The 15783-nt window shown below is 40.3% G+C and overlaps 1 protein-coding gene across 1 annotated transcript in view; it reads left to right on the top strand.

Moving 5' to 3' along the window:
- Positions 1–15783, top strand: part of LOC121524735 (endoplasmic reticulum metallopeptidase 1) — a 37031-nt gene that overhangs the window by 10923 nt on the left and 10325 nt on the right. Inside the window, exons 3-8 of the mRNA XM_041810221.1 lie at positions 4969–5096; positions 5239–5344; positions 5843–5989; positions 7923–8015; positions 12464–12676; positions 15190–15410. Coding sequence (XP_041666155.1) covers positions 4969–5096; positions 5239–5344; positions 5843–5989; positions 7923–8015; positions 12464–12676; positions 15190–15410 — 908 coding nt within the window. The remainder of the gene's footprint in view (positions 1–4968; positions 5097–5238; positions 5345–5842; positions 5990–7922; positions 8016–12463; positions 12677–15189; positions 15411–15783) is intronic.

Genomic DNA, 15783 nt, shown 5'->3' with positions numbered 1-15783 from the left:
TACAAAATGCAGTGTCTAAATGATTATTTAATTTTTTAAGAGGGGAAAATTCCAAATCTCTCTGGCCCTGTGTGAAAAACTAATTGCCCCCTGAGCCTAATAACTGTTTGTGCTGCCTTTGGCAGCAATAACTGAAATCAAGCGTTTGTGGCAACTAGTGATGAGTTTTTCGCATTGCTGTGGAGGAATTCTGGCCCACTCTTCTTCACAGAATTGTTTAACTCAGCCATATTGGAGGGTTTTCCAGCATCAGCTGCCCGTTTAAGGTCACACCACAGCATCTTAATTGGATTAAAGTCCCTTAATGGGCCACTCCACAACCTTAATTTTGTTTTTCTTGAGCCATTCAGAGGTGGACTTGCTGGTATATTTCGGGTCGTTGTCCTGCTGCATAACCTAAGAGTGCTTGAGCTTAAGGGCAGGAACTGATGGTTGGCCTTCAGGATTTTCTGGTAGACAGCAGAATTCATTGTTCCATCAATCATAACAAGTAGTCCAGGTACTGAAGCAGCAAAGCAGCCCCAGACCATCACACAGCTACCACCATGTTTTACTGTTAGCATGATGTTCTTTTTATCAAATGCTGTGTTATTTTTACGCCAGATGTAACGGGCCGCACACCTTCCAAAAAGTTCAACTTTTGTCTCGTCAGTCCACAGAACATTTCTCCAAAAGTCTTAGGGATCATCAAGATGTTTTTTGGCAAATATGAGACGAGCCTTTGTGTTCTTTTATAGGTGTCTTCGGCTAAGGGTTTTCAAATCTGACGAATCAGATTTTGCCTCTAGTCGACTAATAGTCGAACAGCGTTTCCGCTAGACTTTTTTGTCTCCTGTCAAAATGACTGGCAGTCCTCAAGAATTCCGGCCATTTAGAGCAACTACCGGACATTTGCTTTAACATTATTTTGCTACATTAACAGCAGCACAATGCATAAATCTGATATTCTGGGATACATCGATACATACAAGTCTGCGCTTAATGGGACTGAGGACACATTTTTATTTCCAGACCTGACCCAAAACCGAGACAGTACAAACAAAGCCAACAGTAAACCTGAGTAATTATTACTCTGTTATTACAGACTGTTATCACGTACACATGATTAGACCCTAGAAATGACTGCACAAAGACTTTGTCTTATTTTTCTTTGTGTAAGTGGTTTAAAGTATCAAAATGAAAGCTGCCCGCTTTTCCTTACACATGCAGTCAGTTACACAATATACGACCACGTTAAACTCATAAACAACAACAGTTAGCTTCATATTAGCACCATTAGCCTGTAAGCACTTTGGCTGCTACCATGACTTAGCAGCTTACAACAGCCAAATACCATCCTCCACCGACAACAACGAAGCATCCAAACATAACTTCCCAGTGCTCTGTTAACTGGACACTGCGTTAGAACTCTACATTTCAAATGAAAAATAAGTCTTACCGTCAGTTGCTAATATCAGTCCTCATGATAACTGTAACCTCTGCCAAAGCTGGAAATCCAACCATCCTGGTTTATTTGGACTAGTCCCGAAAAGACAAAAGCTCCACAGCAGATAGTCTGGTCCAGTCTTCCTCTCATTAATGGCTTATCCAAGACTACTTCTGCTAATTAACCAGGACATCCAGAGCATTAACAACCAGCTACGTTGAAGAGCGACAGAGCCTTCGTTATAAGCTCCAAGTGGTCCATGCCATTCTGCACTATGTGATTCTGTGTTGACTACAATCCAACTTCATCCGAGGATTGGTCATAGGTAGTTTATCGAAGTCCACTACAACTCTGTCCAGTGTAGGCCTCTCTCTCTCTGCTGCTGCATCGGTGTTTACGACGCTCAGCTATACAGTTCCCTTTGTTTCAGCCTCTTCATTACTCACAGCAATGACATACTCAAAATCCCTCCATACTACTGATGATATTAAGCCTTTGGTTAACCAGGAAAACCTCACTTAGATTAAAATTCTGCTTTACAAGAAAGCTCTGGTCAAGCTTTCCCTGCATTGTCCCCAGCAGTACTGAGCACGCAGAGAGATAGATTTGCTTTGACGTCATCGTGCATACATAATTAGCCATGTGCTTGCTGTCTGATGAGATAAACAACCCTAACACTGCAGGAGAGTAGATATAGTAAGATTAGGCAATTTTTAGTTTATATTAATGCATTCTTGCGACATATCTTCTAAGTTACGCAAAATATAATATGCAAGTATTCATTATTTACTTTTCTGGTCATTTGCATGTTTTTTGCTGGACATTTTGACCGTTTATATTTTGTTTGCCGGACTTCCGCCCTTTTTACCGGCCAATGACTGGCAAATGCTGGCTACCGGAAACTCAGGCTTAGCAGCCGTGGGCACCCCCATGTAGTCATAATGATACGAATCAAATCGTCGAATCGCCAACTATTCCGGGTTACCCCTAGTTCTTTTTTGTCAGCAGTGGTTTTGGCCTTGGAACTCTCCCATGATGCCATTTTTGCCCAGTGTCTTTCTTATGGTTGAGTCATGACCTCTGACCTTAACTGAGGCTAGTGAGGCCTGCAGGTCTTTGGATGCCATTCTGGGTTCTTTTGGGACCTCCTGGATGAGTCATCCTTGAACTCTTGGAGTCATTTTGGTTGGCTGACCACTATTGGGAAGGTTCACCACTGTTCCTAGTTTTTTCTGCATTTGTGGATAATGGGTCTGACCGTGGTTTGCTAGAGTCCAAAAGCCTTTGAAATGGCTTTGTAACCTTTTTTAGACTGATAGATTTCAGTCACTTTGTTTCTCATTTGTTCTTGAATTTCTTTGGATCCTGGCATGATGCTTTTCTTTTTGAAATCTTGTAGCCTACTTTACTTTGGCTGACAGCTTCTGTTTAAGTAATTTCTTGATTCAACAAATCTGGCAGTAATCAGGTCTGGTTGCGGCCAGTGAAGTTGAACTAAGCTTTCCAAAAACTGTGGTTAATCACAGTTAACTCTTGATTTAATAAGGGGGGTGATTACTTTTTCACAGGGTTTTGTGAAATATAAAAATTGGTTTGATGGTCCCAAACATTTAAGTGTGATACATATGTGAAAACATCAGGAATCAGAAAGGGGGCAAATACTTTTTCATGGCACTGTATGTGAAATACACCAACAGGGGATCTCTGTGTTGATTGTCCATCGCAGTGCAAGTGATTCACTTGAGTTTAGACTTTTCAACTCTCGCGAATAATTGAATGATGCAAAAAGTGCATGGAATGCGGTGCAAATTCGCCTCATTGGTGCTCAGTTGGTGCCATTCGCGCTGAACAGTCATGGTGTTTGCACCATCTCAGGGAATTTGCTTCTACTGTAATTAACTTAATGATTTTATTCGCGTCGGGTGTGAGCAAACATTAAAGTAAATGGCTTACTGTTTGGCTACAGCCTTGCTTTTATAGGTGGAGGATTATAACATGAACTTAACTATGGAAAAAGGAACTTGTTATGGATTGAAAATGAAACAAACGCAAATTAAAAAGGTTCAGATGACTTTTACATTACTGTGTCTGCAGGGAGATGCTGACTTGCCGCAACCAAAGTGTGTAGAAGGGGACAATAAAGCATGCAATTGCCATGATTAAAAAAGAAGTGCACTAATTGAGGACCTTTATTAGTAGTGATCAACTTGATTAGTCTTGAAAGCACTAGTTCTCACCTTTGAAAGTGATGCAGAGGAGCATGGCTACTGTATGAATGTATAGATTGGGTTTACTGGGGACACAAAGATCTCATGTTTTATCATAATAATAGTCTTATTTGTCTCTTGTTCAGTGTAGTCATGTGGATCACTCAGTGAGAAGATAAGACCACTATAGCAAACCAATCCAGACAATTTGGAACCTAACAGCTTCTTGCAAATTATCACAAAGAGCCATTTAGCTCTGTTAACAGGAAGCTGCTTTGAGTAGTGGTTCGTATCTAGACCACACAGTATTGAGAGTGTTTGTTGACGATAGGAAGCACATTGTGGTGTGCAGTCAGACTTTTTTGTCTTGTTTTAAATAAGGAATTTTATAGTTTCATTCCACACCCTGGAGCCTGTTGGAGAGACATATTTTTCCACTTCTAACAAACACATGTGCTCACACAGCTTCCCTGGCAAAAGGAAATTGATCTAAGAGGTGTGGACCAGGAAGATACACATACATTTCTCTATCCACCACCGCCTGCCAAGCCTTTGATTTCATGGAATTCTAAACACTTGTCCATGCAGAAAATAATAAAAGAGAGAGTAGAGGAAAAGTCCTATGCAGAAATCAACACAAACTTTAATTTGATGTACCTACACTTTCATTTGCACTGTTTAAAACTTAGAAAAGCACGGGTAAAATTTTCAACCTGTGCATTTGCAAACTAAAAAACTCCTACACAGTTTAGTAGGACAACGATGGTCACACAAGTGGCAGTGACAGCAACATGAATGGTACCCTGATGGACAGAGAACAAGGCCCAGACCCCCCCGTCCTGAACTCATTCAATCCAGAAAGCTGAGGCACATGATGTCTCACTTTGGCCCTCTGATCTTTTGGAGCATTTCTCCCCTTTCTTCTCACATTTTCTCCACAAATCATGTTCCTCATCACTTACGTTTCTCTAATCTTTCTGCGTCACATGCTCCGTTCACATGCTTTTTCCTCCATTTCTCTCTATTACTCTCTTCCTTTTGTTCTCAACCTCAGCGGGAACATCTTTTTTGGCATTTCCACATTGAGCCAAGTCTGCTTGTTCTAGTGTGTTTGTGTTATTGTGAAGAAATCACAAGGTTTAAACTTCTTGAAGTTTCACAATCTCAAACTGAGGCACTGGGTCAGGACGCTGGGTGAACTGGGCGAATGACTGCATAACCATGAGTGTAAATGCCCGACTGAGCTGTGCTCTGTTTGCTTGATATAAATGTAAAAGTAGCTTTCTACATTACCATGGCTAAACTGCAGCTAACACATTGCTTTCCTTGTTTTAGGTGCCAGTGATGATGCAGTGAGCTGTGCAGTGATGCTGGAAGTCCTCCATGCTCTGGCTAACCAGTCTACTCCTCTTCATCATGGAGTTATCTTCCTCTTTAATGGGGCAGAGGAAAATATTCTGCAGGTAAAAATGGAAGTGACAAGAGCACGTATTTCACACAGCAGTTTTTTTTCTTATCAGCCAGTTTTACTTTGGGTTGTTATTTAATTGAAAAGCCCCTCTCTGTCTGCTCATTTTACTCTCTCTTACTCTTTCTCTGCATCAGGCCAGTCATGGTTTTATCACCCAGCATCCCTGGGCCAAGCAGGTGCGAGCTTTTATTAACTTGGAGGCAGCAGGTGTCGGGGGCAAGGAGGTTGTTTTCCAGACAGGTACTTTACCATTCCTATTTGATAAATGGATCCTGTTTGCATGTTTGCAGTTTTTCTCTGTGCGCATGTTTCACTTATTCTCGTGTGTACAGCTCAGCTTTTAATAATACTTTCTCGTTAACTTATAAATAAATGCAGCAGTTTTTGCTGTCACAGAAGAGTGGAGTGTAGGTTTAGCTTTGCATTAACAGTAAATGCCCTTGTTGCCCTCTGGCCAGCTGCCACTGTTCTTTATCTGGGTGTATTATAAAGCTGATTATGGTTCCTGAGGTGCTGTAACAATGCATTTATATTTTACATCATCCGCTGCACTCACCCTGCACAGCATCTGTATGCTATCCATTAGATGCCCACAAAAATCACAAGTAGTAAAGGAAGCGAGGACAAGGGTTAAAAAGCCAATATGATGTAACTTTTTCTACACAGGATTATTTTTAGTGCCAGAACTTGGAAGTCAGATTATGCAATATGCTTTGTAACCTTCCTTTTCCCCTCAAGGTCCAGAGAACCCGTGGCTGGTCCAGGCCTATGTACATGCAGCTAAACATCCCTTTGCCTCGGTGGTTGGTCAGGAGGTCTTTCAAAGTGGCATCATCCCCTCTGACACTGACTTCCGCATCTACAGGGACTTTGGTAACATTCCAGGTAACACTGCAAATATAAATAAAACAAGTTAAAACTGTGGAGCCCAGCTGATCAATATGGAAGCCCTAAGAGGATGTTAATACATCCATTTTCTGTTTCCTGTGATAAGGAAGCATTTAGTTTATATTCTCAAAATATGGACCAAAACACGTTATTGCAAGGTAACAGTGCTGATTTTTCACTGTCAAGCAGTGTTAATTTTGGAAGCTATTTTTAATTTTAGTCTTAGTCTTTAGAAGAAATGTCTTTTAGTTTTAGTCACATTATAGTCATTTCTACCATTTTTAGTTTTGTTTTGGTCAACCAAAACTCAAAAACATTTTAGTCTAGTTTTAGTCCATAAAAAGTCCTCACATTTTAGGCTTTACTCCTAGTCCAAGCATTTGTTTTCTTGCCTAAATCTGGTACCAAATCATGGTATTTAGTTCTATGCACCCTGCCAAACCTGGGGTCCCTGCTTTCTACTGCTGAGAGGCAGAAGAGATACAGGTGTGTTTTTTTTTGACAGATTTACCCATGCTGGAGAAATATCATGGGTTTTGAATGTCAGACAAAAACTAGGTTACATTTTAGTCTAGTTTTAGTCATCTTGACAAAAACTAAAATTACTTTTTGTCAGTTTTAGTCATCTTGACGAAAAACTAAAATTACTTTTTGTCAGTTTTAGTCATCTTGACAAAAACTAAAATTACTTTTTAATCAACACTGATGTCAAGGAGTTGATCTTGAGAAATTCTCATATAATCTTGCTACCATGGAAAAATACAGTGTTTATACCCCAAAATAACTACAGTATGTGAATAAAAACATATCACAGTGATAGGCAAATCCTTTTCAAACTATATTCAATTAAATACAGTACAAAGACAAGATATTTTAACCCTACAGTTGCATTGTTGACTCCGTATTTAATTACCTTTTCTTCTAACAACACCATTAAGCATCAGTTGTTTTAGTACTGATAGTGGAATTCTTTCCCATTCTTGGCTGATATCAGGGTGGGAAATTGGTAGCCAAATGTGGGTGTTTTTGATCAGTGGCAGGTGAATTTGCTTAACCTACCAGCCACGGGCAGGTAAATAAAAGTAACAGAGTGATTTCATGACAGTAAACGCTGAACTCAACCCTGGCTTTCTGCTTATTACATCTGACTCTATGAGCAGAGCCAAGCAGACCCCTGCAGTTAGAATACTGCAAGAAACTTACACTTTATCATTTTGAGAAGGAAAATGGTACATCTATGCTCTCACTGATATCATCCTATACACGCCGATGTCATTCTAAACACATCCTGCTATCTGTAAACATAGGGGGTTTAAAGACACCAGAGATACTGCTACAGTGTTACAGAAAGTCAGTTCACTACTAAATTGCATGTTCCTGTTCCAGCTCAGGACTAAACATTATACTCCACCTTTGTCGTACAAAAAGTTTCCTTTTCTGAGGCAAAAGCTTTTGATAGTTGTCTAACCACTCAGCTGTGTAAGTGTACAACCCACAGATGCTGGCCTTTGAACTTTGTCTTAACAAACTGTATGGCCCTTTTCCTCCTTTGTCTGGAGGACTAGATAAACTTTATTTCCTAAAACAATTTAAAACATGGTCTTGTCAGACCACAGCACACATTTCCACTGTAGGTCAGTCAATCTCAAATGAGCTCAGGCCTAGAGAAGTCGACTGTGTAATTTACGCATTGTCAAAAGGAAATGGACTTAACTGTAATGTATGGATGCATGTCTCCTTGGGGCTTCCACATAGAGTAAATCTGCACAGCTCTTATTGTATGCTGCTTTTTCCTCCCTCTTTTTGGATACTTTACCTTATTTTGTTAATATGTGTATTTAACTTGTGACAGCCAGTTTTATTGAACTTAACTTCATTATTTTCCCTCTTTTGATCTTCTTCAGTTTAAAAGCGTATTTTATTTTTGCAGGGATTGATCTGGCTTTCATTGAGAATGGTTTCATCTACCATACCAAGTACGACACCGCTGACAGGATCCTGACAGACTCAATACAGAGAGCTGGTATGCAATTAAGCCCTAGTATACAGGTGCATCTTATAAAAGTAGAACATCATGAAAAATTTCATTTTCTTCCTGTGATTTAATACAAGAAGTGAAACTTCCATATGGTCAAGATTCAAAAACAATGTGGAATATTTGAAGATGTTTTGTTTAAATGATGATGTTGTGGCTTACAGCTCACACAAATCAAAAATCCACTATCTCAAAATATTAGAATATCCCAAAACATCAGCCCAGCAAAAGGATTTATGATACAGAAATGTTGACCCTGAGGTAAACTATACTTTCTACTTACAGGTCCTGATGTTGTGGAACATCAGGACCTGTGAAGAACCATTAGTGCTTACATGCCTAAAACTTCTGCACGGTACCGTACTTTCATCTGAAAACAGGAATTTGGACCACTGAGGAATGGTCCAGATCTTTTTCTCCTTAGCCCCTGTAAGACGCTTGTGACATCTGTGTTTAAGGAGTGGCTCAACACTAGGAACAGAACACTTGTTGACCTTTTCTTGGACCTATTTGTGTGTGGTGGCTCTTGATCCTCTGACTCTAGCCTCAGTCCTCTCCTTGTGAAGCTTCCCTAAGTTCTTGAATCTGGTTTGACAAGCCTTTGAAGGTTGTGCTTATCTTTGTTGCCTCTGCTCCTTCTCTTACCACACTTTTCCCTTGCAGTCAACTTTCAATGAATATGCTTGGACACATTGTCTGAGAACAGCCTGCCCTTTCAGCGGTGACCTTCTGTGGCTGACCCTCCTTGTGGAGGGTGTCAGTGATTGTCCTCTGGACAAGAGTCAAGTTAGCAGTCTACCTCATGATTGCAGTTGTGTGAACTGAACCAGACTTAGAGAATGAAGGCTCAGGAAACTTTGCAAACTGGACTTTTCTACAATATTTTAATATTTTGAGATAGTGGAGTTTTTGTGAGCTGTGCGCTGTAATCATCAAGATTAAAACAAACATACAGACTTAATCTTTGTCTTTAATATTTCTGTAGCCTCATAGCAAACATTCTCAGTGTATTTTAGGAGGCGTGTGCATCTGTCTCAAGTAAAGTGGTTAATGCAGCTATAAAACTCAAACTGAAAAACACTGGCAAATGCAGACACAAATGCATGCTGCTTACTATTGCACTGGCTCTCATTTACCTCATGCATCTGTGTTGCTGAATTATTTTGCTTTACTTAGCAGAGAATCCAGGCAGTCAGCAGTAAAAAAAAAACTGAGACAGTTGGCATCTTTCCCCCCTCTCTCAGCAGCTCCTTGAAATCTCCCTCCTCTACATCTGTGTACTGTAACGCACTGTGAAAGGCATGAATTATTAGAGAGAGAAAAAGTCAGATTACAGTGAGAGGTAGGAGGTATTTTTAGTCCGTAGAGATGAACAGTTTTGTTCAGTTGAGAGTGGATACAGCAGAAGGGCAGTTGAAGAGGAATATACACCCGTAGCTGTGCTCGTGTTGATGCTTTTGATGAACGAAGCAGCTTTTTGGCTTAACCCACATCTTTTCAAATCTCCTGCAACACAGTGCTGCCAAAGAGAGTAAGGTTCAAGGCAAGCATTGCTCTAATGCTGATGTCAGTGTTTAAGCCTGGATCATGATGATATAACTGGTACAAATATTAACCTTTTTATTTTTTTAAATAGTTCAATTTGCTCTGACTGTGAAATTTTGAAAATTAAAGTTATGGTTTAATCATAATGCAGGATCATTGACCCTCAGTGTGGACAAGTAGATGTTGTACACTCACTTGTTTACACTTTCTGGCCACAGAGAGCCCACCAGGCGGAGGAACAATAGAGCTTTGTCTCCTTTGTGTGTGTTTGTGTGAGTGTGCTGTTAGCTGTGCCGACATGCGGGCAGCACAGATAAAAGAAACCCAGCCTCAGGCTCAGAATCCAACACAGCGACCTCTTCCTGATCCTTCACGTAGCCACATTTCTCACATTCTACATTCAATATTATGGTAGTAGCGTGTTTCGTGGATAGTTCTCTACCTGTTCTGAAGGCTTTGGTTCAACCGTTGCATAACCACAAGAGACCAAAAGGGCTATAAATCAGTCTTGCCCTCTCTCTCTCATACACACACTACAGTCTTTTATGCACACAGGCGCTCGGGATATGAATCATATTTCCCCACAGACACACCACATCATCAGACTCCCTAAAACACCTTTGCACACTCTTTACCACCACTCATAATAGGTGTAAAAGACTAAATAACCGCTTAAAAAAGGCTGCCCATGAACAACAATTCTTGTCATGTGAAATTTATAGTGCAGGCATGAGGAAGGTGAAGGAGTAGGAGTAAAAAATACATGTAAGACGAGCATGTGTGGGAGAATACAGCCCTTTGTTTGTACATGATGATGCCTTTTACTAGTAAATGTATGTTTAACAGCCAAAATTGTCTTCCTTATGTTTATCGTAAGTGTTATAATTAGCCACTTTACCAGCAGTCAGACTAAATATTCATATAAAAGTATAATTTTTGACCTGACTTGTGAAATACAATTAAAGTGCTGGTGCCTCATACTGATATTTTGAATGTTTTAAAAACTGCTCCATACAGATTTCTCTTTGCCTGGCACACCAGATGGATTTGTTTCACACATCCATCTAGTAAACCACTCAAACAAAGCATTTGGGAAAGAGCAGAGCCTTTGAAAAATACTCGCAGGGTGATTGGATGAACGTTCTGTCTGTCACATCTTTACGGACCAATCAGGGCAACAAAACACGTGACATAGCTGCTACTGCGCTGCGCCCCTTCCGAAGGAGTAAACTCCATATAGAACTACATAACGCGAAACATGGCGACTGTAGACATGTCAGTACCCGACTTTTGTCATTTTTGAAAAGAAAACAACTCAATGCCATTCTTTGTTCTATTAACAAAGAAAATGTCGTCAAGTTCTGATAAAACTGGCGCTACAACAGCTGCTTGCTTACGTCATGACTCCGCTGCGCCCAAAAGTACCGCCCCTTGTCGCTGATTGATCCTGTAACTTTCTAACTGGGCCCAAATGGTTCAAACAGCAGCTTTGTAAGATGGATTTGCAAGTGAAAACAAGGACACAGGCGTATCCAAGGTTAGATTTCTCTACCACTTCAACTAACCGTGTCGTAACTCCTCATTGTGGTGCTTATTACATGAATCAGAAACAGCTTAATTGGCCAAATATGTAACTCTGACTGTTGAGTTGTCATCAGAGTCACTCTGTGACTATTAAGCGTTCACCAGAATGACAACACCGGGGGAAGTTACAGTTTCTGTGTTGGGTTGTTTTGGCTTGCAGTGCCCTGTAAGGCCTACCAGTGGGAATGAGTCAACAGTGCCCAGGTTTTTGTTGGGTCTGCAGTGATGTTACCCTCCTGTTTCCTGACCCTGGACTGGCACAAGTAATCAATTTTAGGGGAGGTCAGTCCCAGTGATTTGCTCTGCAGACCTAATTATCTGTTGCAGCCTGTTCCTGTCCTGTTTGATGGCAATTCCAAACCAGACCGTAATGGATGGAGAACAGACTGGATGATGGCAGTGTTGGCAGGTTGAACTTCCTGAGCTGTCTCAGGAAGTAAAACCTCTGTTGGGCCTTTTTTGGAGGTTCACTTTAAGCCCTGGGAGATTGTGGCTCCCAGAAATTTGAGCGACGTATGGAGGCTGCATTGTATTCCATAGTGTTGAATTTTATACAGTAGATCCTATTCTTCATCTAATCACACCGTGTTGTACCATGAATTACCCAAGATCCTCAGCTTTAATTTTTACCAGTATCATTAATTACATATAAAAAAACAGCAGTTATTACACGGCTTATTGCAGACCTAAATTTATCATTGTACATCCCTTGGTTTTCTTCAATCATTAACATGCTTCTCACGTTGACATGGCTCACTGCTGAAGACTGTAAAGTCTGCATGGCCATGCAAAAATGACAAAGGCCAACACATCAGGGCAAACTGTCCCTTCTGGTCAGAAGGTTATCCTGAGTCATCAGCAAAATCTGTCGGCTGTGTGTGATATGCCAGTTCCTTAAATGGTGATCCCTTCTGTCATATGATGGTGATGTTATCACTTTCATATTCACTTTTAAGGGCTTTACCTTCTTTAGTTGTGGAAGAAGTAGAAATCAATGTAACAAAAATCTCAGTAGAATTGACTTGAATTCATTTGGTCCTGGCAATGATGGTGATTGATGGTGTTGTCTGATTTTTTTTATAGATATTTTAATGTACTCTTTGTTGTATATACCATCAACCTGCCAGGGACTACAGATGGAAATTAGCCTATGGCTACAATCTGGCACATTTACATGTCCATGTTCATTAATGTGCATTGTCCTATGTAACAAATAAATGAATAAATAAATAAAATTAACACCTCCCATCTAAAGCTGCATGCAACTGAGTTTTCTAGCTTTGAACCCTCTTATTTTCTGTTTGCAGGTGACAACATCCTGGCAGTCCTGAGGTACCTGGTGACGTCAGAGAAGTTGGCAGACTCCTCAGAGTATCGTCATGGCAACATGGTGTTTTTCGACCTGTTAGGGGTAGTAGTTGTGGCTTACCCAGCACGTGTTGGCACAATCCTCAACTACATGGTAGCCACAGCCACCTTCCTTTATCTGGCCAAGAAAGCCTCGCTGCCAGGCAATGGGGGTAGGTGTTCATTTCGTTTGTAGACGGATATGTGCTTTTCTTTTTGTAGCTTTTGCTAGAGTTTTATCATTCTGTCAAAAACAACATTTGTCATGTTACTTCCATCACAATATCCCCTGTAATAAATGAGAGGGACGACTAATTATGGTAACAGGAGCTGTTCTTTGAGGTATTCAAACCATTGTTAGCATTTTGTAAAATGAGGTCTTTATCAACATGCATGGATATTATTTGCGGAGTTCCTCAGGGCTCAGTGTTAGGCATCAATAGATTTTTTTTATCTCTGCCTGAACAATCTATCATGAAGGGGTATCAAAAGCTTTGAAAATTGTTTTATACGTAGATGATACAAATATATTTTGTTCTAAGGAGAATTCGTAGCAGCTTTTATAGGTAATCACAACACAAATTAGTCAATTAAATGGATAAGTGGACATAAACCAAATAAGAAAATCATTCAAAAGCACAGATTTAAGACTTTGGAAAAAAGCTGAGTGACCGTGCAAGAAGTAGACTAGTGAGAGAGTCCACCAAGACACCTATGACTACTCTGAAGGAGTTACAAGCTTCAGCAACTAAGATGGAATACTCTGCATACAACAACTGTTGCCTGGGTTCTTCACTAGTCAAAGCTTTATGGGAAAAGAGAAAGCCACTGTTGAAGAAAACTCAGGTTAAATCTGGACGCGAGTTCATCATGGTCAAGTGGAACAGTGTCCTATGGTCTGATGAGAAAATGGTGCTTTTTGGCTGTCAGACAAGATGCTATGTTTGGCAGACACCAAACAGTGCACATCACCACAAATGCACCATCCCCACTGTGAAGTACGGTGGTGGCAGCATCATGCTGTGGGGGTGCTTCTCAACAGCCGGCTGAGAAGGAAGGCTTGTCAAGGTAGAGGGTAAAATGAAAGTAGCAATAAATAGGAAATCCTGGAGGACAATCTTATTCAGTCCACAAGAGAACTACGGGTTGGGAGAAGATTTATTTTCAAGACGATGATCTGAAGCATACAGACAAAGCTACACAGAAATTGTTTAAAGACAACAAGGTGAATGTTCTGGAGTGGCTGAGTCAAAGCTAAGACCTCAGTCCAATAGAGAATTTGTGGCTGAACTTAAAAAGGGCTGTCCATGCCAGCAACCTGAGCAGTTTTGCAAAGAAAAAATGGAGTAAGGTTGCTGTGTTCAGATGTTCAAGCCTGATTGAGAACTATCAACAAGACTCAGTGCTGTGATTGCAGCCAAAGGTGCATCTACTTAATACTTACTTGAATGGTGTGAATATTTATGCTGCAACTTATTTTACATCATGTGATTCTATTCAACTGGCATTACTTTGTAGAAATCTATTTTCACTTTGACATAACGGGGTTTTTTTTGGGGGGTCAAAAAAGCCAAATAATATCAACCATGATTGATTTATATAACAAATAAAAGAATAAAACATTCAAGGGGGTGCATACTTTTACATCCTCACCCTGGACTCCTTTTTCTTCTTTTACACCGATGACACATAGCTTTATTACTAACCCTTTGGGCCCACCTGTGGATTCTCTCAAAGGCATCAAAGCTTACATGGCTTTAAATTTCCTCAAGCTTGATGAGAATAAAACGGAGGCTGATATTTTTTTGACGAAGTATGGACCTATCCCCCTTTAAACCCTTTCTCAAACCCTCGGTAGGGTTATAATGGGTTAGGATTTTAAAACGGACCAGCAGACTCAGTTGTGCCTTTCCAGCTCCTGCCATTTCTCAAGGATGACTTATTGTTATCTTAAAATGATTTTAGAAGGTTGCACACACTCTTAATCCCAGGATGTCTTTATTACTGAATGCACTTTTTGTTGCCAGCACAAATATGAGCACTTTCACCATATTTTAGCTGCCCTTCACTGGATCCCTGTGTGTTCTATGATTGACTTTAAGATTTTATCATTGACATACACCTTCCTAAAGGAGCTGGCTCCTTTTTTATCTCTCTGGCCTTTTAAACCTAATCTTTTATCATGACTCTCAGATCCACCGATCAGTTGCTTCAGACTGTCCCCTGGTCAAGGTTAAAGCTCAAAGGCTGCCAAGGTTTTTCAGAAGCAGCTCTTAAAGCTCTAAGAGCTCTGCCTCCACACTGCTTGTTTTTAAATTAAATCTTAAAATGATCTTTTATTCCTTCCCAAGAGCTGTTTTTTTCCTCTTCTTTTTCTACAAGTCCTAATATTTTTACTTCTGATATTTTTACATTGGCCTTGTGGTTTATTATGAAATTATTATTTTATTTTTCATTGTACAGGGCAGTTGGCTAACATTTATTTTTAAGTATCCTTTATAAATAATTTTGAATTGGATTGGACAAAAATCAATGCACATTCTTGCTTCCGAAGTGTAGTTTACTTTGTATCGTCCGTCTGTACTGCCATATTAAAAGTACAGAGTGTGTACAGGGTTAGAGATTTCATAGAGCTGAATGAGCTGTTTCTGTACCTTAACCAACCTTTTATCTCCATCCCTCTCAGGTGGCCGCTATGTCCGAGACCTGGCTTGTGCCACAGGTGTAGCAGTCCTGAGCTGGTTTGTCACCCTGCTCTCAGTCCTGATTGTCGCTCTACTCATCACACTGCTGGGTCGCTCCATGTTTTGGTACACCCACTTCTACGCATCCATCTGCCTGTATGGGTCTGCTGCCACAGGCAAAATGATCCTTGTCCACACGCTGGCAAAGAACTTGTACTTCGGAGTAAGTTGAGATATTAAAGTTTTGTTTTATTGTCTTTCAAAAAGCTTCATTTGAAGTGTTGCAAAAGACCTGTCTTCCACTCCAAATCTCCTAACTTCCACATACTGTATGAGGAGGATTCTGATCCCAGTTCTTGTGCCAAGCAGAGCTATCTTTTGCTCAGAAGTTCTGGTAAAGTGCCATTTATCATAGTGATTGTCACTTCTGTTGAACTTGATAAGGATAAACCACGTAATGCTTGGCTTTTAAGGATGTCACTTCCCCCTGAAATAGAGCTGCGGTGCAAAGTTGAATAAGAAAATGTTGGGCAAAGGTGAATGTTGACATAGTTTTTCAGTTAAAGCTAAAAGACTGGAACCAGTTTGACTCAGAT

The sequence above is a fragment of the Cheilinus undulatus genome, linkage group 17 (assembly GCF_018320785.1).
Source record: "Cheilinus undulatus linkage group 17, ASM1832078v1, whole genome shotgun sequence".
In the NCBI taxonomy this organism is placed as follows: domain Eukaryota; kingdom Metazoa; phylum Chordata; class Actinopteri; order Labriformes; family Labridae; genus Cheilinus; species Cheilinus undulatus.
Note: the sequence above shows the minus strand (reverse complement) of the source record. Positions and strands in the feature narration are given on the sequence as shown.